General features: G+C 40.2%; 4 protein-coding genes across 7 annotated transcripts; all 4 read right to left on the bottom strand.

Annotated features, from left to right (window-relative positions):
- Window positions 1-5,693: 5,693 nt before the first annotated feature.
- On the bottom strand, window positions 5,694-8,071 carry LOC112568194 (orexin receptor type 2-like). 3 transcript variants are annotated; one of them, XM_025245366.1, is made up of 2 exons: window positions 7,813-8,071; window positions 5,694-6,997 (listed from the first exon to the last, which is right to left on the bottom strand). In XM_025245366.1, the coding sequence occupies exon 2, from the start codon at window positions 6,895-6,897 to the stop codon at window positions 5,857-5,859; it is 1,041 nt and encodes a 346-aa protein (XP_025101151.1). In that variant the 5' UTR covers window positions 6,898-6,997; window positions 7,813-8,071; the 3' UTR covers window positions 5,694-5,856. The 3 variants fall into 3 exon arrangements, with proteins under 3 accessions (XP_025101151.1, XP_025101153.1, XP_025101154.1); XM_025245368.1 differs by having other exon boundaries at window positions 7,818-8,071; XM_025245369.1 differs by having other exon boundaries at window positions 7,869-8,071.
- Window positions 8,072-9,910: 1,839 nt separating this feature from the next.
- On the bottom strand, window positions 9,911-13,758 carry LOC112569256. The gene is made up of 3 exons (XM_025246996.1): window positions 13,608-13,758; window positions 10,938-12,995; window positions 9,911-10,539 (listed from the first exon to the last, which is right to left on the bottom strand). Exons 2-3 carry the CDS (start codon window positions 12,842-12,844, stop codon window positions 10,362-10,364), a joined length of 2,085 nt encoding a protein of 694 aa, XP_025102781.1. The 5' UTR covers window positions 12,845-12,995; window positions 13,608-13,758; the 3' UTR covers window positions 9,911-10,361.
- Window positions 13,759-14,026: 268 nt separating this feature from the next.
- On the bottom strand, window positions 14,027-17,135 carry LOC112568413. Its single transcript, XM_025245713.1, has 3 exons — window positions 17,013-17,135; window positions 14,942-16,297; window positions 14,027-14,710 (listed from the first exon to the last, which is right to left on the bottom strand). Exon 2 carries the CDS (start codon window positions 16,287-16,289, stop codon window positions 15,276-15,278), a length of 1,014 nt encoding a protein of 337 aa, XP_025101498.1. The 5' UTR covers window positions 16,290-16,297; window positions 17,013-17,135; the 3' UTR covers window positions 14,027-14,710; window positions 14,942-15,275.
- Window positions 17,136-18,727: 1,592 nt separating this feature from the next.
- Window positions 18,728-21,220, bottom strand: LOC112568384 (octopamine receptor-like). Of its 2 annotated transcripts, none has more exons than XM_025245676.1 (3): window positions 21,104-21,220; window positions 19,510-20,888; window positions 18,728-18,965 (listed from the first exon to the last, which is right to left on the bottom strand). In XM_025245676.1, the coding sequence occupies exons 2-3, from the start codon at window positions 20,874-20,876 to the stop codon at window positions 18,746-18,748; spliced, it is 1,587 nt and encodes a 528-aa protein (XP_025101461.1). In that variant the 5' UTR covers window positions 20,877-20,888; window positions 21,104-21,220; the 3' UTR covers window positions 18,728-18,745. The 2 variants fall into 2 exon arrangements, with proteins under 2 accessions (XP_025101461.1, XP_025101460.1); XM_025245675.1 differs by having other exon boundaries at window positions 21,051-21,212.
- Between the last annotated feature and the right edge of the window lie 1,103 nt (window positions 21,221-22,323).

The following is a 22,323-nucleotide window of genomic DNA, read 5'->3' as shown; positions in this document are numbered from 1 at the left end:
ATAATGTTTTTCCTTGTATTTTTATGGTAAAAAGATGAAAAAATGTGTACGCCCGAAGATATGTTTGTGTAGTGTTGTGTTTTAAGGACGTAAAAGATGCACTGACTTCTTTTTTCTTAGCAAAACAACCTCATGAGACAAAAGCTTTATTTTTCTTTCACAGCTCAAGCATTACAATAGTCCAAAACATTTTTGCATTGTTATGGAATAATGTTTTCAAAAGTCTGTGTGAATAACCTACTCATTACAGCTCTTAGATATAAACGAACAAAAATTGACAGAAAATATCAACCCTTGATGCCACGCATGTCCTTTAGCACATTCTTTTTACTTGCAAGTGTTTTTTTCTTTCCTACTCTTACCCTCTCGGCTCGTTTAGTGTGTAAATACTTAGACATCCTTCCCCTCACGACGATGGTTAAACTTTGAACGAATGACTCAGAGACAGAAGTATCTTGGGGTTTTCTCGTCCGCCTTCTGCTGTGTGAGTAAGATGACTTGAAGGATTCATTTCCGCAAGCCTCAGCCTCCATCACCATAATCACGTGATCATTCAAGAATTCAGAAACATCCGTTTGGGGACTTTTCTGTTCCCTTACTCGGGATTTTCCATGTGTGTGTGTGGGGGGGGGGGGGGGGTTACCTTCAGTCATATTCATATTGAAACATGACTGAGTAGCGTAGAAGTGTTTGTGAGTGTGCATGCATATGGTCTGAGCGTAGTGCAGAATGTATTTGTTTGTGTGTGTGTTTTTGTGGACATATATTGAACACACTTCTAGTACAAAGCTATCACACGCTGTTCTACACATGTGTGTGTTTATATATAATATGTTGATTTATTGTGCAAAGTTGTGAAGTGTATACGTGTTTGTTTTCCTTTTCGCGAGGAAGAACACAAGAAAGAAAGGACAGAGAGAAAGAATCCGTAGGCATTGATAATCTTTCACACATCTCGCACAAACACACAGTCACAAGGTCCCTCATCAATAGATTACCCCATTCGCATAAATATAACCGAGATAAAACAATATTCTTACAGGGTATTTTTGTTTTATAAAACATCATCCATAAGTAACCAAACAAACAGAACATGAGTCTTTTGTGTACTGCGCATGATCAAGTTGAAGGATGTTTGTATATTGTAGTTCACTTGTCATTAGTGACAAGAAGGAAGTTCAAAAGGTTTTAACATACACAACAAACAACAGCGCTTGTAATTGTGTACATCATACAAAAGTCTGAGGCGGACTTAGACATTAGAAGGAGACTGGAAAAAAATTTTAAGGTCATAAAAGTGTTTAAATTTATTTCGTTGCTTATCTGTATATTGTTTTTACTCTATAGACTTATTTTGTTCTAAAGTGTAATCATTTACTTTAGAAAAAGTTTAACATCTTTCCAAGGAAGTGAAGACAGTGCGAGCGGAATTTTGGATTAAAATAAAAATGGATAAAGGGTATGAAGGTGCTTCTGAGGCTGGGGAGATAGCCAAAGGTCACGAACAGGTTCAAGATCCAGGCACTGGTGTCAGGTTTGAAGTACGTTTCGTGGAATTGTCTGTAGACAAAGAAAACAAACTACTTGGTTTTCGACTTGATTTGAGAGAGAGAGAGGAAGAGGGAGAGGGACAGGGAGGGAGAGAGAGAGAGAGAGAGAGAGAGAGAGAAGAGTGAGAGAGAGAGAGATATTTCCACATGCAAATAGGTTTTGAACTAGCATTCAAGAGAACGAAAACTCATATTTCAATGTATGAATTAGACGCAACACACATTCTTTGCACTGTCTGTCTTGTTTATTATCTCTCTACTTCTTCCTTCCCATATTCATCTATCTACAAGACAAAGAACATTTTAAAACAAACATTTGTCAGGTAAATCATTAAAAGGTTTCCGTTCTCTCTCATCACCCTTTTCCTACCCAATCTCTGTATGTGCGAAATAAACCGGATTGGCAATATATTGAACGAGAAAATACTTGAAAATACTCCTTTGTTTACACGAGTGTGTGCATACATGTAGTCAAGCTAAGAATACAAATACGTAGCACGCACAAAAGATAGAAATAAAATTAAAATATTCCTAAGAACACAATAATGTGTACTTACATCATGATGATGTATGGGAGAAGACAGACAACATGAGTCACTGTTAGGACAAACATGACCACAGTGGTCTTCGGAGACAGACGTCTCCCCGACGGCTGAAGCACATTTCTCGACTTTTCTTCTTCAGAGCAGGATGAATATATAACCTTCTGATCACATTCTTTAAGCTCGTAACGGTTTTTGTTGTCATGCGATCCTCCGTCTTCTGCCTCATCGTTGACGACGTCGGACTGTGAGGTCACATCACACCTTTCCTCTACAATGGATGATGCTGCGAGCGTTGCTGGGTCTGTTGGACCGACGCCATTTGCAATCCTGTCACGTTTTCTTAGACTCTGCTGCTTAACACGATACAGGATGTGAAAGTAGGCTCCCACCACCAGCGCCAGCCCTACTACACCGTACACCGAGTAACACCACCCTGAAGCCTTTCAAAATATTCCCAGGAAATTCTGACCCAAAGCTGCATTTTGAGACAAAAAGGCCAGTTGCTTCCGTAAATTTGATCCTGACTTGAAAAGTTGAAAACGCAAGTGTCGGTAAAACTGTCAGGAAGAATGGCAAGATCAAGATAAAAGTGGCTTGATGTGAGGTTAACTGTCGTCGGAGAGGCTGGCAAACGCAACATCGTCGGTGAAGACTTGCACATACCAACACCAGGCAGGACAGGATAACCGGAAAGTTCACGAGGAAGTATCTGACAGGACAGAAAACGGGACTGGTGATGGTGTACATCAGACGAAAGTAGATAATTGTGACGGGAATGGTCACAAGGCTGACGAAGAAGTCGCAGACAGCCATGGCCAACACGAAGACGCGCGTGGCGCTGGTCTTGAACGTCCTGACGTACACGAGGAGGACGAGGAGGTTGCAGGGAATGCCCACGCAGATCAAGATCGTGAAGAAAATGATGGATGGAAGAAGTTTCTGGAACAGGTCATAGTTGAGCTTTTCGAGGTCGTCTGTCCCGTAAAGAAAGTTTTCTAGAGGCGGACTGGTGATTGTACAATTCGTTTCAGGAAAATCTGTGTTGTCCATGACTGTGAAGATAGTAGCAATGTCCATAGTCAACGTTATGGAAAATTTACATCAAAAAGGAAAGTAAAAAAATAGCTAAACAAACCCCATACACACAAACGGATGTGTTTAAAATTAAAAATATTCGGTATATTTTTCATGGAAGTGTTCCACTGTTTTGTTTTTTTTTTTTAACAAAGAGTAAACGACTAACCTTCTGTACAGGTCTGTGTACAGGATAAATTTCTAATTGGTTTCTTCTTCTCTAAACTTTAGCAGTTGGTGATGTTTCTTCGAAGCTGCTGATGCTGGTACTTATAGGAGGGCTCAACAAGTAAGCCTAGCTTTGTGAGTAATCGCAAGTACTTTGATGCCTATTAGATATGCGGATAAAAGTTTTTCTTCCACTAGACAAGAGATGCAGAGAGAAAGCATGGAAAGTGAAACTGTCAAACAAAAATATCAGCAAAAAATTTACGACTTCAAAGCGTTTCAGAGAAAGGTCAACGATATATATGTCAAAGATTAAATTTTTTTTATTTCTTTTTGGTATAAACAACCTTTTCAGTAAGTGGTAAAAATTTCAATATAAACAAACTTTCCTTTAAATAAAGGAAACAATGCACAACTTAATTTTTTTTCAGGCTTTGATGTTTGACCCTGTAGACTTTCGATAGAACAGACCTTCAGTGTCTCGGAGAAAATATAACACGGTAAAATGTTTATGAAACTGTTTACGCTATTTAAAAAAAAATAAAGAGCAAATGAAAAACCTTCAGCACAGGTTTTAATAAAAGAGAATGTAAAGACTTTTCTCTTCACACCACGGTTCAAATTTTAGCTGAAGTTGATCCTGCCTGTTCTCTTTGTGTATTCCAGATACGAATGTGTCGCTGATTAAAATTGAACAATACTACGGAGAAGTAATAAGAAGAATGGGTATTTATAAGCATCACTACCAAGAGAGATCGAACTCCCTGACCAATAATGAAGAAAGATAACAGCCAGTGGACAGTGAGGTACGTACAAGTACACTGAACAACATAAAGATGATACAAAAAGTAGAACGTAAAGCAATGGATGAAAGTACAGCTAGCTAGAAAAAGATTGTGACATCATCATTTAGTAAAAAAGAAATTCATAGAATTATGGAAACAAAAAAAGAATGCAAAAAGCGAGGAAGGAATAAAAAAAAGGCATTGAGAAGGACAGGTTGCAGGGCATAGAAGGCAGGCGAGAAAAAGAAAGAGGCATGGGAGACAATCCATAGCAACATTACCCCTTTGTCTCCCCTTTCACTCCAAAAAGTCTTGCACTCGAGAGTTGTCAACAATCATGAATGTCTGAAGAAACTTTTGAAGATAAATTCCAAAATGACAATAGCAATAAGGCTGCCTGTATAAACTGTCTTTTCTTAAAATTTTTACACGCATTCATTGTTCGCCTCACACACTTTAATTCATTCATTCCGACTATAGGTAATAAAGAATCCTTTCTGCTATTGTATGCATTATGTTCTTTTTTGTAGCAAACACGTGGTCACGCTCATACCTATACACACTTAAACGCAAATTGTAAAAGCTCAAATTAAACTCTGATAGCTAACCAGACAAAACAATTAAGAGTTCAATTAAAATGGCTTGAAAATTAATTATAAAATGTAAGTCAAAGTGGTGAATGAAAGTGCATATAGAAACTGTTAGGCTATTTCATCACTTTTTCCACTGTGAATTTTCTTCTTGATGTTTATAAGTCTAAATATGACAAATGAATAACCAATGGACTACTGTAATCGATCTAGTTATCTAAACGGAATACTAGAAAATCAAATTGATAAATTTTCTTTCAACAGTTTTAACAATAAAAAAATAAAATAAATATTGCTGACATATCTCTATGAGCACCTGGCCAAATACCATTGCAGGGTCAGCATCTTCCTTCTGTTTACATGCTGTCAGGTCAGTTGAAAACAATAAGCTTATGACTGACTAGGTTGTTTCCGATTGTTTAGCTCCTGAACTGAAAGGTTTGCAAATGTCACTAAAGAACTGATGACAATTCAGACGAAACTTTGGATTCAAAAAGCTGTAGATGAAGGGGTTCACGGTGCTGTTGACGTTGAGGAAAAGATGTCCGATCCAAAACAGGTTCAGATACAGCGCGTTGTCAAGCAAGGACAATGGATGGATTGGCACTATACTGTAAAAAATATATATATATATAATTGCACTTTGATAATAATGTAGTCTGACGTTTACAACAAAAAATATATTGCTTAATTCATCATCATCATCATCATCATCATCATCATCAGCAGCAGCAGCAGCAGCAGCAGCAGCAGCATCATCATCATCATCGCAAGTAACTCAAAATCTCATTTCTGTAACTAAGTATAGATTATAATATTGCTTTTTTCTAAATAAAAAAACGGTCAAAAAAGCGAAGAGTAAACTTACCTCAAAAAAAAGTACGGAACAAAGGCGACAACAAACGTGATGGTCAAGGCCAGCATCATATTTGTCGTTCTTGAGTAAAGGCTTCTGTCCGATAGGCGGCACTGTGCCATGGAAGACTTTCCTGCGTTTATCTCTTCACGTGAATCGCTTTTGCTGGGCAGCCGGATGTTGATCTTGTTTTTGAAGTATTCTGTATCTCGTGGTACCACATGCAGCTGCTGACCTTCTTCCGTCGTTTGAGGACCTTGTGAGTGTGCTCCGGGTACAATACTAGTGTCACTTTCGTGTGTCAGCTTCGGGCTTTTCGTCAATTGTAGGATTGAGGGGGTTATTTGTATTCTTTGCTTTCTGAGAATTTAAACCAGCATCTAAAACTCCCCCGTTGTTTTTAATGCATTGTGAAGTGTCCGAGTGGACATCTTGCATTTGATCGTTCTCGAAACAACAGAAGTTTCTACAAGGCCTTTCCTCGTGATCCTGAGTCGTGGTGTCAGTTTTTGGGTTGGTATCCGAGTAAACGGCGTGGTCCCCAGCTCCATCTTTCCTGGCGTAATACAGAAGAGAGGCCTTCATTTTAATCCGCCTCCTTTTCAACATCTGAACCTTGCAGAGAATGTGGCTGTACGACGCCACCAAGGACACGACGCCGAGCAAGAGACACCCCATCATGGCGATGTTGTGGACAGCGGCAACTGTCGAGCCGGCGTAGTCGTCCTGAACGGCGCAGACGCGGCTGACGACTCCTTCCCGGTCTGAGGGCAAGCTACGATGACCGTAGAGGTGGACGAAAGGAAAATTGACGAGGCCGGCAATGGTGCAGGGAAGGAGAAGGAGGCAGCGGGCATTTTTCGGGGTCAGCTGTCGTTTCAAGGGCTGGCAGACACGACGGTGCCGATCCAGAGCCACGCACACCAGCAGCCAGGCGGACATCAGGATGGCGAACTGTTGCAGGATGTACTGCGCCTTGCACGTCCACGGATCCCCAGCGTTCCGCAGCGAACTCATGAAAACAATCTGCAGAGGCAGGCACACTGACACCACTAGGAAGTCGACGACCGCCATGGCCAGCACGAAGACGCGGGTGGTGCTTGGCCCAAAGTACCTGAAGTAGACGACGAAGACGAGGAAGTTTCCGGGAATCCCCACGGCGATGAGAACGGCGATGAAGAGCACAGAAGGAAACAGCTTCAGGAAGGCGGCGCTGCTGAGACGTTCTAAGTATTCTTCTACACTCGCTGACGTCATGTTGAGCTCTGGCGTCATGTTGAGTTCTGACGTCATGTTTAGTTTCGACATTAAACTCAGTTCTGATGTCATGTTGAGTTCTGACGACAAGCTGAGTTGTGACGTGATGGCAAGAGTGACGTTTGTGGCTGTGCTGTGGTTATGGCTGTCAATCTCACGAGATTCTGTAAAGCTGAGAAAATCCAAAAATGAATGAAAGTACGAGGTTTTAAAAGTTATTTACACATTCACGCGAGTACGATAAATCCCAGAATTGCAGGGGAGTGTAGACATGAGGTTAACAAATATGAACGTTCCCTGCGTTAAATTAGTACCAGTGTGGGGAAGTCATTTACCTTTACAAAATAAAATATCTAGGAGAAAGAAGATACTCCAATACTTTGTTTACTAACATGGAGAAAGCTGAATAATAGTTTTTTTTTTCTTTGCCAACATGCATATTAAAATAAGGCATTCACATTCACGTGGTTCTTGGTAATCAAAACACAGACTAAAGGTGACATGACGAAGAGATTAAAAAGAGGTTTGGAAAGAAAGAGAGGGATAAAAAATGAGTAAATAAAGTTATAGAATTATTGTTCCACTTCTTGCTATTTCTTTTATTTAATGGAAAAATTAGCAAGAGATTTGCAGCTAGCCAGAATATGAGAAAAGGCCAAAATAATGCTATAAACTCATTTGATTATTCTCTGAGCATTACTTCCTAGACAGTAATAAAATCCTTACATAGTTAGATAATTTTATAAAAGAATAAAAATCGTAAATGTTTGACTAGCACTTTGATGAAATAACATTATTCTAGCAGAGAAGAAACGACACTTGATCCTTGTAGTAAAATCTGAAGCTAACAACATTTCAACAAAACGTGTTAGATGACTTTTTTACAATGAATTTACAATAAAAAAAATTGGCAAAACAGCTTTCCTTAATAAAAGTAACCATCTACAACATTAAACAGACTAAAAGTAAAACACAAGAAGCATTTACTGTACAGTGTAGGCGTGACAGAGTTTCCTTTCTCGAAGATTCCTTTGTTGACTTACATAAAGCTCAGTTGGTAGTCATGGATGGAGTGTGTAGCTCGTCTCGATGAGTAACAGGCAACTTCTGGTCCTGTTCTTAAATGTCGTTACCCTGCACCGCCCAGCACAAAAGCAGCCTTGTGTGGTGTGCAGGATGCGCACAAAGTAACATCGGATATCCTCTCCTTCCCGCCATCTTCCCTCTCTGCCTCTCCACCTCTTACAGAGCTGCCGCTAGCATCAAGAATCTACTCCCGGGTTGTTGACAGTGCTATTTGCCCTCGACCTTTACTATAGTTTTACACACTTCATCTCAAACCTTTCACACTTTAACCGTTCTGATGCGTCATGTTACACAGAAAAGCGTTCAAGAATACGGCCTACCGGAACATGGAAATAAAAGCGAAATGTTCACAGGTTTAATTAAAGGAGAAATTTGTTTGTGATTAGTCTTATCCTAACTTTTTTTTAATGCTTTCCATGCTGTGTACTTGTAGCATGAGTGTTCAGCACTTAAGCCTGAGTAAATCTCAAGCAAGCTTTGAGATTCACAGATTGGCGGATTAAAGTTTTTCTTCCGCTACACGAGGAACACAGAAGAAGAATAGAAGCTGGTTAATATTGGTGAGAAAAGGATGAAAAAATAAGCATAGGAACTGTCAGACGAAAAATTTCCGGATTAAAATAATCTTTTTAGTTTATATCAAAATACTGTTGACCACCTAGTTGCCACTTTCAGAAAAGGTCTAAATTTATATCAAAGATAAAAATCTGTTTATTTCTTTCAGACACAAACAACCTTTTAAGTAAACAGTAAAACGTTCAGTGTAAGCAAATGTCTTCTTCTTCAGGAGATTTCAGCACCTGAGTTTGATCTTTAATCCTGTAGACTATTCTTATTACGTATTCATCTCTTTACAGAAAGGTCACGGACAGGTCCTGAAGCCCTTGCTATGTTAGTTAGGTGACTGTCCTCTCTAAAAACACTTCAAAGTCGTAGCTTGTGATCAGAAAATATCTGCCAAATGGCAGCTCCTTTAACAGATATTAACTACTTTTTTTCGTTTTATATGATTGTTTCCACTCCGCTCTGCCCAGATTCCTACAATATCAAGAACCAATGACCTACTGAAAATCAGGAAATACATCAAAGAGCGCGTTTGTAAAAAAATGGTTAAAAAAGTTTTAAATGCATCTTATTTCGTTTGGAAAGCAATTTTAATTACAGGCATTCATAATCAGAAGGATGTCAGCCCCGAAGTGAGGTTTCGTGGAGTTCCGCCTGGTTTCGAAGGTTTGATTGGAGGAGTGTAGCGTCTGCATACAGAAGCACGTCCGCTTCTTGTTGTGATAGGAATTGCTAGGCACGACCTCAGCTTATGAGTCAACATTCACGTAATTCTATTTCCTCTACCGTACATGTGTAAATTATATCCCCCTAACCGACTTATTTCTTTGGTTGTAAAGCTGTGTCCAGAAACCCTCTGATATTACTTTACGGCTGGGCCGTATTTAAAGAGCGAGGACAAGTCATATGCTCCCCTTCTTCAAGGGCAAGTTTTTTTTAAAATAAATAATTAGATTTTTATTACCTATTCTATAACAATACATGATAAGGCAGTTCTTTACCACCTGACACCAAAATTACCGAAGTAAGCATCGGATACAGAGACTTGAATCATCACATGCCTCGACTCCAGTCTGTAGAAACATAAAAAATATTAAAGTTGCCATCTAAAGAGTAAGTTATCTTGTGTCTGTAGCAGTGTTCAGACACTCCGGAAGTTACTTTACTTCTGGGACTTAGTGGCAAAGACGGTCTGGTGGGTAAAGTAAAATAAACAGGATCTGGACTCTGCTTAACAACCAAAATAACAAGAAACACTTAAATTCCACATCTTCCTCTGACGTAGTGAGTCATCTCGTTTCAAAATTAAGCCTAGAGGAGAGTTATATTTAAGCTTACATCACTAGTAATTAGCGTCTGTGATTTTGCTTGTCTAGACTGACAACATACGAAGGTACATAAAGTCGGAACAACAAAGGAACCATAACTGTGCATGGATAGAATTACATTGTGAAGACTTCAGTTGACAGAATAAATGGGAACGTATGCTAATTCGGTTTGTCAAGATAGTTTTGTTGTGATCTCTTCCTGTGCATCGTAATGTTTGTAATTTTGAAACAACAGACGGTTCAAATCCCTTGAGTTGCAGAATACGTCCCCAACAGGACCATGTTGCTAAATACAAGGAATTCCAGAATCATCAAGACTAAGAAATTCTTATAACTCATTACACATTCTTCCAATAGTTACATCTTTACTGTCACGTCTATATCTTAAAACAACATACTAAAGTTCTTGTTTCGACAGGTTAGGGGTTGACCGGGTCACACGTTTTGGGAAACTATACCAATCACGTGTCTCATGACCAGCGAAAACTGTTTCATGTCAATGCAATAGTGCAACAGCAAGCTCAACACGAATGTACTAACCATTACTCATCACCGGGATTATTGAGGTAAACACTTGGTTAAAAGCACCCGAAGCTCGTCACGAAATTTGTAGTTGCACACGCTGTAGATGAAAATATTGATGACGCTGTTGAAGAGAACGCATGTCTGGGCTAGAGAAACCATGTTCAGTTTTAGAGCACTCAAAGTGACGTCCACATAACTGATTTTCAGTACCCTGTGGACGAAAGCATAGAATATTGACTTTGAGTGAGGGAGCTTTTAATTTCGTTTTTGTTTGAATGTAGTTTTTTTTTTTTTTTAGTCATTGCCATAAATTATTTGTTTTCTAAAACCTCGTCATATAGAAAGATCATGTAATTATTACAAGTGACATGCCATGCTTGCTCAAAAGTAAGACACGACACAGGAAAACAAGCTTTTGCAGACAAGACAAAAGACAAGACCATTCGTAACCTGATAAATATGGACCAACTGACTAATGTTTGGAAATTATTTTACAGTCACGATACTTTTACCATTGTATTACGACTGTGCCAAAGTTGGTTCAACATATTTGTGTGATTAGGAAGTGTCTTTGGAAAGTGGTTGCAATTTTTTTCTTCTGTTACTCACGTCACGACGATGAAAGGGATGTAAAAAATTACGCTGATGGTGCTGACAACCAGCATCGTCAAGGTCGTAACGGAGAGCAGATTAGTTCTGGTCTTGGGTTGTACCACGATTTTGTTCCTATCATTCGTTCGTTGCCTTGAGGTTGAATGCGCAGTTTGCAGAACACTCACATCAGGAGAAAAAATGTATGAATATGTTAAGCTGCTTGAATCGTCAACGCTTGTCTTTGACTGGGAAGGAAAACCTAAATGGCTATCATCCTTCCTTTCGTATCTTACATCCTGTAAACTGAGTTTTCTGGGACCTTTGATATCTCCATCATCTTTTTCAGTCACTGGGAGTGGAGTCACATCTGAATGTCCATGTTTGAGGGGGATAACTGATTGAGGCTTGCTATCCAAGAGCGTGTTGGTCTGTGGCGCGACGATGTTTTCTGTTGGGTTATCACATAAAGAAACATTGGCCGGTTGGGATGTGCTCGATACTGCTGGCACCAAGGGCCTGTCCAGACCGGCATCCTTCTCATCGGTAAAGACACGATCAAGTCCTTCTGGTACAGATAGAGATAAATGAGGCTGTCCTGATAAGCATTCTGTGGGTGTGGTGATAGGGGAGAGGCTGCTCATCGGTGCCTCAGGTTTCTTGGTACTTGCCACCTCTAATACGTTTGGTTGTCTGGTGTCCACACTACTTGATTCCTTACGGAAAATTGGTTCATTTAACAAGCTAGGTGAGGGCATTACCGCTTCTGCATGGTTCGCCGTTGAGCCTGAGAAAGAGGGGTCAGTAGAGCTACTTATTCGGATCCTTGGCGGGGTCGGACAGGGTGTAGTTGATGGCAAATTTTGAGAGGATGGGAAGCTACCGACCATTACATTTTGTTGCTGGGTAATAGAGGCTTCTAATGCCAAAGGCTGTTTGGACTTCTCAACATCTAGCGGCTCAGTGTGGGTAACTGATTTTGACTCTGTGACGATCTCTAAAAGTGGAGGATTGCACTGCATGTCAATGGTGGGATTTTGTTGACTATCATTTGCGTAATTTCCATACATCGACTGATCTTGATGCTTATGTCTCATCACTCTAAAATGCCCCATCATGAAGCTGTCGGAAGTCATACTATTTTGCTGCACCGTAGAATCATTTTTCAAGTAGCTATCTTCGGATATACGATCCTTGTTTACACACGGATCGTTCGTGGTCACAGATAACCTTTTCTGGAATTCCCTGTCCTGCTGGTAGAGTCGAAGGCAGATGCTGCTGTAGGCTAGGCCCAGCAGCAACATTAGGGTCAAAACGTACACCAACAAGAGGATCCCGTAAACATGTTTATGGTGGTCGGTGGTGAAGTCACATATCGTACCCTGCAATCCGGCAATTTTCGTGTTGAACGTCCGATCCCCGCGAAGATAGGTCAAAGGCACCACAAAGATGCAGGTCACGGGGATGGTCGCAAACAGCATCAGCTTAGCGTGGAAGGTGGTCAACTGCCACTCAAGCGGTAGACAGACACGCCTCCAGCGGTCAAAGGCCACACAGATCAGTAGGCTACTGGACATCATGATGGGGAAGGTGGTCGCGACACTTATCGACTCGCAGCTGATTGAATGGCACGGCCTGTAGAGGTGACTTATCTTCCAGATCATGGCAGGTATAGCGATCGTGTTGGTGAATAGGTCGCAGATAGCCATGGCCTTGATAAAGAAGCGGGCTGTGGAAGGCTGGAACTGCAACAGATACACCAGAAATACCAGGATGTTGCCCGGTATGCCGATGGTCATGAGCAACACGCATAGGATGAAGATCGGGAGGAGCATGCGGAAGGCCTCCCGGCTTAGTTCATCCAGTTGCTCATTTTTCTCCTCCTCCGTCCAGTTGACAGCATCTGTAGAATTCTCGTGGCTCATTTCATGTCCTCGCTCTCCAATGGTAAAGAATGGTAAAGAAGACCTTGAAGACGAAATTTCGCCAATAAGAACTACGTTGCAAAGTCGTTGATTTGAATTTAAAACCTAAGCACCTCGGCTGGCTCTGCATGAAACCGACTACACAGCAACCCTGCAATAACAAAATTCCCAAATTGTTACTATCTTAATAGTTGAAATGCCTAGCCAGCGTTCTTCACATTTTTTGTAAACCATATTATTCCTTTTTAACTGATTTGATTTAAAAAGCGAGGAGATAACTGTCAGGTTTTTTAAAATTCTGTGAATATTGAAAAGGAAGCGAGTCGATTCTACTAACTTATATTACAGCGTATTATTACAGGTGTTTTTAAATAAGTTTTATTTTAATCGCAAAAAAGAGTAGCTACTTAGGAAAAGCTACATCCTCCCCCTTAAATAAAAAAAAAACAGACAAGATTTCAATAAAGCAGTGCGGGAGGACTCTTCAAAGAATTCATAGCATAGAGTTGAGAGCCAGTAGTCTATTCTAGCTTTAATTTGTAGCGAGTGAAGAGCGGATAGAACAGATATAGAGTGAGAATGAATTAGAGTAGTAAGTGGTTTGTGTATATGATAGAGAGGATGGGACCGACTACAGAACCTTGGGGAACTCCAGGGTGAATGGTTGAGATACGCAGCCATCCACAGTAACCGAGTCCTATCTGAGAAGCGTTGAAAGCAACATCGAATCATGATACAAGTTATTTTCTTACAATATACTTACGGTCTGTTTTCAAGATGCAAAGGTGTCTTGTGAGCCAGCGGGGTGTGGCCTGTATGTTCGTGATTTGTAGCAGCCGACAACCTGGAGTTGTCTTCTGCCATCATCACCAGGCCTGCGTCACCACCCTGCTATGACGTCATTTGTGATGACGATTTCCGCTTGATTTAGTGCGTCATTTGGACAATTACACGTACACACATACACACATGCATCCATACACACGTACGCACACAGATATCTGCACATACATACACACAAACGTATATGCATATGCATGCATATATACATATACATAGACATTAATACGTAAATAAATTCATGCTAACCTATATACATATGTTATGTAAGGGCAATATATATATATATATTCACATGCATATAAGGAAACATGTATTTGTATACGTATGTGTATCATTGTATTTCTTTTAATCAGACACATTGCGTTCACTCGATTATGGATACCAAAGCTTATTGTAACACCTGTAGTATTTATTTTACATTGAAACAGCTATCATCAGTTGAACCATTTACATAGAATACCAAAGTTTACTTGTCCTATTAAAAGCCTTTTTTTCTGTAAATAAATTGTGTCAACAGCACAAATCCGCATCACAACAGCTTGCTAGGATAACACCAACCATATGGTTTGGTTTCCAAAACTGCAGCCGAAACCTTGTCTGTCCTCAGGGTTAGTTCAGAAAGTCTGGATAGTTACGAAATATGGATAGGTTTAACAGATATTTGTAACTTAAGCTACAAAATGTGCATTTCTGTAGAGGTTTCCTTGGAAATGATGTCTAAAGTAGGAGCAGTGGTATCTGTGGTGATCTATACCTGGCAATTTCTCCAGTCTTTGTATAGTCTAGAGTTTCTTGTAAGCAACAGTCCATACACTTTGATAAAATATCAAAGCAGTTTAAGCAAAGAGACAGTTACGGGCCTTCATCAGAAACCGACGACACTCCTGACGAAACTTTGAGTTACAGAAGCTGTAGATGAAAGGGTTGATGACGCTGTTGATGACAGGAAATAAGCGAGCGATAAAATGTAGGTTCAGCCACTGTGAGCTGAAATGAATTCCCAGATACTTTGTTTCAGCCAGCCTGTAAAGTCAAAAAGTAGATGTTGTAGGTTATGAATAATTGAGGTGTTATTTATCCACTGCTATTTTCCGGCCCTTATCTATTCTTTAGATATATATATCTTTCTATCTGATGTAACAAAGGATTGTAGGAAGATGCGTATTCGTCGACATTTGGAGAAACATTATCTTCATTGAAGTTTACCTCCCATTTGCAAATAAAATGTCGCCCCACGCTACTTATTATACTCACGTCATAGCGATGTAAGGGACATAGCAGACGAGGGTCGCGACAGTCAAGACAAACATCATGACCGTCGTTCTCGTTAAAAGCGCCCTCTTGTGTCGATTCCGCTTGGCATCTTGGAGATCATGTGACCTCGACATGGCGTCTTCACAATCTTGACCAATGTTGTCTGCAGATGAGGTTCCGCATTTCTCTGCAGGTGAAGTACTTGAAGATGCTATCGCTGATCCGGGCTGCACTTTAATTTCCGACAGATTATCAGTTGCCGAAATCGACTTTTTAAACGATTGTTCTGATGTAGTCATCATGTAGATATTAGCTGTTGATCTCATCTGACTTTCTATCTTTGATTTGGGTGAGCATCTGGCAGTCTCTGTGTGTTTGCAGACGTCTTCTGTAACATTCCTACAACTGTCCTTAGCTGATTCATCTGGAACAAACACGTCCTGGGCATGGCATTCGCTTGAACAGACGCACTCACCAGACGTTCATCGATGATGTTTGAACTTGACTGGCAGATAAAACTTGTCATAGTTTCTGTGACCTCGTGTATGCCCTCACTTTTCTTAAGATTCCTTTTTACGCCAGAAGTAGAATTAGCATTTAATTGTATTATAAAATCGTTCTTTTTCTTTTTCTGCTGGTAAATTCTGTAGGAAATATGCAAATAGGAAGCTAACAGTAGCACAAAGGCGGCACCGTAGCCGATCCCCATCATAATACCGTATACCTCCTTGACTTTTCTTCCAGAAGGGTGTTTGCATACCCGCATGTGGTCCCCTCTATTCCATGAAGACTTGTCTCCAGAGGCCTCACCCCGTACAAAAGTGTTAAATGGAAAAACGGCTACAGAAGTGACAATAAACTGAACAATTAGTAAATAAATCGCTTGTCGCTCGCTCAGTTGTCGTTTGTGAATCTGGCAAATGCGACGGCGACGATCCAGGGCGACACAGGTGAGAATCAAGAAGGACATGACAATTGGAAATACTGCGAGGGATCTCTTCATTTTGCAGACAGGGTCCTTGCTTGTGTACCTGTATCGTGTATCCTGAATCATCCATGGCAACACAAAGAGGTTGGTCATGAAATCACAGACAGCCATGGCCAGCACGAACACTCGCGTGGCACTTGCCTTGAACTGCTTGAGGTAGACGAGGAAGACGAGGAGGTTACCGCAGACGCCGACAACGATCAACACAAGGAGAATCACTACCAAGGGAAATAATTTAATGAACGTTTCATAGTTAAGTTTTTCCAGATAATGTTTTATCTCTTCCTCAGTGCTGTTTTGTTCTTGGAATGTCGGTACTTGGGTTATGTTGTAGGCACTCATTGAAGTCGCAGTCATCATTGATGATACTTTTAAAAGAAAAAAAAAAATTGTTTGTCAAGGATTTAAAACTGAAAGGCACCTAGTCTACATTTTAGATATCCGCAACAAGTGTTGTCTTTCTGTTTTGATGATTATGTTGTTGATGAAGAGAATGCTTTTATGTGTACTACTACTTAATTGCTAATATTGAGATTAGTCGGTTCTCTTTAATTTTCTAGATTTTGCAACGTTGGTAGTAGACTTTTTTTAATTTAAAAGCACTGAATTGTAGACAAAATATTTTTTTCTCATTGACAAACACAATACTGACAAGAACAAGGAAGAAGAACTTAGCTGTAGCTGTTCATCTATTATCGAGTTACCTGCTACTTATTTTAATCATCCGTAACTTTTTATTTGATAAAAAAGGAAAATCTTCACAAATTTGATCGGAATAGAACTTACTTATACACCAGTTTCGTTTGGTGCTAGATTAGCAGCGAAAGAGGAATTAGACACTAACCAAAAAAAAAGGAAATATTTCTTTGTCTCTTCCGATCCTGACTTAGTGTTTGGTTGGTCCTAAAATATTTTTTGAAGTGTCAGCTGTCATGTCTTAAACATTAAACAAAACATAGTTAATCAGCAAGTCGAGAGTAAATTAAACAGTGGATAAATTTTTTACTCGAAGTCCAATCAATAAATTAAAAGTCAAACAAACGAGGAAGAACATAGTGAATAAACATGAAACTGTTTACTTACCAACTCTTTAACACGTGAAAAATAGTAAAAGAACTCTATGCAGGAGCACTGAATTTTGCAATAATGTTGTGGTTTGATAATCTAGTGCGCGTTTAGTACCCTGGGCGATATGCAATGTATTACAGTTTGTATTACTGATCTGTTGCAAGAGGGTTGACAACAATGGGCATGAATTATCTTCCGCTAGGCTCGAATATTAGCAAAATCTCGAGCGGACATTGAAGCTAGGGTCTTAGCGGAAACATCTGCACATAAATACTTCTTGTGTACTTACTCATCACCAGCTTTACACGGAAATCTCCTTCATCGAGCCGCATCATCTTCCACCCAACAGTTTTTGCGGATTCGTTAGCGCAAAGGAAAAAGTATGGTCATGCGATTGTCTGGTTTCACATACAAGACATTATTGGCAAACTTATCGTCACAATCCACTCAGTTTTATACGGAAATTTAAAATGTACTTAGACAAAGACAGTGCTTCCTTGATAGTGTTTCCTGACAGACTGCACATGTATACTTTGCCATCAATTGGGACTCTTCTTGCATTTTCTTCCTCTTTTCCCCTCCATCGCGGCAATTGTAAAACTTAAATGATGCTTTTTGCTTGAACTTTTTATGCATTTTGTCATTTTACCCAACTTTCTACATTTTTATTCTTTTTTCCCGCTATTGCATACAAATCATAATTTAAGCATCAACCAGTAGGTATAGACAAACCAGTCCTACAATTGAAACATACTATAAGGAAATATTTGTGTAGATTGTAAAAACAAAAACGTCTAAAACAAAAAATTGTAAGTAATTAATGTATTGAATAATATTTTCACCCCTTCCAAGAGCGAAAAAAAGAAAGTTAAAATTTTAGTAGCTCCTATCGCTTATTTCCGCATCTACTTAATTTTAAAATTTTCCTTAATATAAGACGAAGTATCTTTCAGCAGTCATATGTCTGGTCCTTTCCAGAAAGTTCGTCTTGTAGAACCGATGGTCTCTTAGGTATGTAGACACTTTTCTGCAGAATGAAAGTTGTAAATGTCTTTGTAATATTTGTATACCGGTTGATTGCAGCTGTGTTTGTGTAAGAAGCTGGTTGTTGTTGTTGTCGTCGTCGTCTTTAATGACTAAGGTCATGTGCTAAGCGGTTTTAGTCAGGTTCTTTAGTAGATAGTAAGCCTTTCTACTTTTACTCTGAGCCGTTACTTTACCTATGGTTCGGAACTGGCCTTCGATCGAGTTCTCTCTGGCTTCATCCAATTCCTGATGATAAACTTGCTTCTTTCAACTTACTTTCTTGTATATGGAAGCTGCTTTTAATTTCCATTTTCTCTTATTCTTTAAGGCCCTTCAATTCTCACATAGACTGTAGTTTGTGACCCAGGGTTGTTTATTTGTCCCTTGACTCTCTAGTACTTCCTGGGCTGATGTCAAACACCTTCTTGATTTTTTTTCAGCGAGGGTATCTAACCTCAATCCATTAAGTTCAGTGGGGCAGACTTTGGACTTCGGAGATTTCTACAACATTCGATTCTTGAAACCTCTCAATCAAAGTGAATTGTTTCAACAATATTTCATTCTCAGCTTTAGGCTTGTTATGACAAGGTGTCTCTTTTACACATTCACACACACACACACACACAATATATATATATAATTATGAGAACATTTGCTTTTCTCGATTAATAAAAACAAAATATGAAATCATTGAACCCGTTCTGTATATCGTGATCTTTGTTTTATTTAGTCTTCAGATTTCCCTGAGGTCTTAGAGCTCTTAAACAAGAGTTTTTTAGTTTTTTGAAGAATCTAATTGATTCCAAGTAAAATCGTCGACTAAAAAAGCTGTAAATAAAAGGGGTGACGACACTGTTGACGCTGGGGAACACCCGAGCAAGGAAGCGAATGTTTATCGTCAAAGAGCTGAGATTCTGACCCACGTACGACATCTCTGATAATCTGGCAACAAAACAGAAGTAAAGGTCGGTAGAAAGAAAATCCTTATTAACCCATTAAGAAGAAGTAGAGGTGAGAAAGATACACACAAAAAATTCCTTTTTTGTCTCAATATGCAATAGTCATATTATTAGAAAATCATTTTACAGTTTACGACCTACCCTCGCATTAAATAGGAAACTGTATGCTGATGTACAAGAGTGTTACAATAACAATAAACGATAAAAATACAAAGGTAATGAAAGATAGATTACAGTGCTTGCTTGAAGAAAAAGGCAACGAAGGTTACAAAGTAGCCCTTGACTTTGCGATCGCTTATTTCGAGGCGACATGTTGTGAGGACGGGGACCCTCATCTTCTTCGTCGCTGCCTACCCTTCCCAAACTTATCAGATACCCATTCCAAAGTTGTGTCAACTGAGGAAAAGTATGCTGCCTCAAACGAGTATCGAACCGGCGAGTGGGAGCTTCTTTGGGTTTGAATGTCATTACTTCAATCACTAGTCTTTCCGCTTTTTTTCTAAAATGATAACATTGTGGGTACTCACTCGACGATGAAGTATGGAGTCCAGCAGATAAGGGTGGAGACAGTTAGAGTAAACATCATGAGGGTGGTCCGAGGCTTCCGGATGTGTATATGCCGCAGACTCGGAGTGTCAAGAGTTTCTGTTTCTAGCTTCGGTTTCCTTCCATTTTCTTCGATATGTTTTAAGCAGCTAGGCCTTCTTTCTGTGTGTTCAGATACCTTCTGAGCTATTGCTTCTGGTCTTTCGTTAGTTTCCTGGTCTTGCACCTGTTCAGAAATGCTGTTTTTGTTGGTAACGACAGGCAATGCCAAGCTTTCCTTGTAGTCTTCTCTATTCACACTGGTTTCGTTCGTTTCAGGCCGAACGCGGTTTTGCCAATGTCGTGGCTTATTATTCGTCTTTGGGTCACCAAGATATGGGCAGCACACAAGACATTCTTCCGTCTTAGGCTCTTTGACATCTCCCGCCTTCACCTTCGTATCTGCATCACACTGAATGGTCTCCTTTGAAGTTTTGACTTCAGTGGAAGAACCAGAAAACCTTTTAATATCCACATCTTTATGAGTATGAGATGAGGCCAATTCCGTTGAGGATAAAAGTTGATAGACCGGTTGGGCGTCACGCTGATTGGCTTCATCGGAGATACGCTTATCTCTGTTCTTGAGCAGCGTCAGCATGACATCACAGTAGCAAATGACCAACGCTTCTAAAATGATAGCATACGAGATAACGAGCAAAATACCATATGCTTTCTTGAAGTTCACACCCATGTAGTCAGTCGGATACGTGCATCGAATTCCCTGCAAACCGGGTATGCCGATGTCAAAGGGACCCTCTTCCTGAAGGAGTAAGAAAGGGAGAAGAACCAGCGCTGTTAGGGTAAAGGGGATTATCAGAATACAAGTAGCCTGCCACGGGTTCAGATGCCGGCTTAGAGGGTGGCAGATGCGGTCTCGGCGGTCAAAGGCCACGCACACTAGCAGCCAGTAGGACAAGAGGATGGGGAAGACCGCTATGGGCCCCACCAGGCGGCAGTAGGTCACCCCCTGTGAGCAGTAGCTATATCGCATCAAGATAATCTGACGTGGCATACAGAAGATGTTGATAGTGATGTTGCAGGCTGCCATGGCTAGCACAAAAACCCGCGTGGCGCTTGGTGGGAACTGCCTATAGTAAACGAGGAAGACCACCAAATTGCCGGACAGACCAATGGCCAGCAGAAACACCACAAAGATGATGGAGGGCAGAAGAATGTAGAAGGTGTCGTAACTCAGCTGCTCCAGACGTTCCCGACTTTCCTCATCCGTCCACTTACTCTCCGTGGAGACGTCTGGAGAATCAGGAGAATCAGGATAATCAGGATGATCCAGGGAGATTGTAGTTTCCATGGCTAGCGAGGACTGTGAGAAACAAATGAAAGTATAATCGTTTGATACATAAGGATAAATGGTTTATTTCCTTTACTGTTATTTGCAATGTGCGTGATAAATAACATTAAAATATATAAAATAAAGAGTTTCAATGCATGCTTTCATGCCAGACTGTGGGCGGGGCATGCTTACCATCTAACCTTGCGTGCACATAGGTAGCTAGATTCCTAAGTGAACCACCTCACCGTTTCTCAGGCGACTGCACAACATCCGCAGCTGAGTTCGCTGCAGCTTAACCAACACCCTCGAACACACCTCTCCATCTTGTCCACGTCACTTGTGGACATGACGCAAAGAAATGACCAAATCAAAATACGTCATTGTCGTATGACAGCTGAACTCGCTTTGACGTCAGTAGTGACAAGTTCACAAAGTGACGAATCTTTAAGCTAGAACCTAGGTGTTTCTATTTATGACTAACCCATCATGATAAAACCCTCAGTTTTCAAGACATGGTGGTTGTGTTCTTGGCTCCGTTCAGAGACCGGTTGTAACAATATTGTACCTGCAGATACTGTTGAAGATATACTAGCTATTTTTATTTTGTTTAGATGTCTATTACATCACCATCCACGTTTCAGTTTTGCATGGCCGTAAACACGCATATTGGTTTCCTTTTACCCAGGAGGCCATTGACGACGACACGGATCTTGTGCATTCCAGCAAACCAGTCAATCATTCAATTTATTTTTCATTGTTGTTTAATGGATTTTCTGCCGGTAAAACAAATCATGATATTCGTAACTTTAGGACTGATATTTTGTTTTATTGATAGTTTATCGGCCTCTGCATTTTCTTTTGCTCAAATATAGAGAAGGGTACAAAGGCATTAAATGTTTTCGTCTTTTTCGGTCATACCTATGAGACAGTATTTCATATACTTTCTTCTGGTAGGTGATTTGTGTTTTAGCATGTTCAGTATTGACTGAGTTTAATATTACAAGGTCTTACTTTGCCATGTCTTGCAGTTTTGCTTGTAATGTCTAAATAGCTATATGTATGTCAGTCAGCTCGACTGTAAAGATAGGAGTATGAGTCGGGAGTCTGGTACAGATGGATTTCCTGTCGGGATAGTTAGCTTCCAGTTCAGTCGCGTGTGTTTCTGGGTAATGAAAGATGTCGGTATATATCTGTTAACAGTTTTTTTTCATAAATAGTTTTTAGTTTAAATCTTGTTTCGAATTGATTTGGCTTAGTTGTTCGTCTTAGAAATTTTTGGTGAGATCAAAATATGCCTGTGGTTGTGGGCCTGTCATCAATACCAAGCGGACAGCTAAGTGGTTAGACACCAGTATTCTAAAGCCCTACGCGCGAACAACATCCGGTTCGAATCCTGTGTTCCGCATACTTCCAAAACCTGAGTTTGCCGTTGGATGCACCCTATAGCAGTATCAACAGGTCTAAG

The sequence above is a fragment of the Pomacea canaliculata genome, linkage group LG7, assembly GCF_003073045.1.
Source record: "Pomacea canaliculata isolate SZHN2017 linkage group LG7, ASM307304v1, whole genome shotgun sequence".
Lineage (NCBI taxonomy): Eukaryota > Metazoa > Mollusca > Gastropoda > Architaenioglossa > Ampullariidae > Pomacea > Pomacea canaliculata.
This window is presented reverse-complemented; position numbering and strand designations above follow the sequence as displayed.

Excerpts from the sequence above, each read along its gene's own strand:
- LOC112568194 (XM_025245366.1), bottom strand. The coding sequence starts at position 6,897 with ATGACATCAGAACTGAGTTTAATGTCGAAACTAAACATGACGTCAGAA.
- LOC112569256 (XM_025246996.1), bottom strand. The coding sequence starts at position 12,844 with ATGAGCCACGAGAATTCTACAGATGCTGTCAACTGGACGGAGGAGGAG. Across the intron at positions 10,540-10,937 it reads ATCCCTTTCATCGTCGTGAC|GGTACTGAAAATCAGTTATG; the intron begins GTGAGTAACAGA and ends TTTCGTCCACAG.
- LOC112568413 (XM_025245713.1), bottom strand. The coding sequence starts at position 16,289 with ATGATGACTGCGACTTCAATGAGTGCCTACAACATAACCCAAGTACCG.
- LOC112568384 (XM_025245675.1), bottom strand. Across the intron at positions 18,966-19,509 it reads ACTCCATACTTCATCGTCGA|ATTATCAGAGATGTCGTACG; the intron begins GTGAGTACCCAC and ends TTTTGTTGCCAG.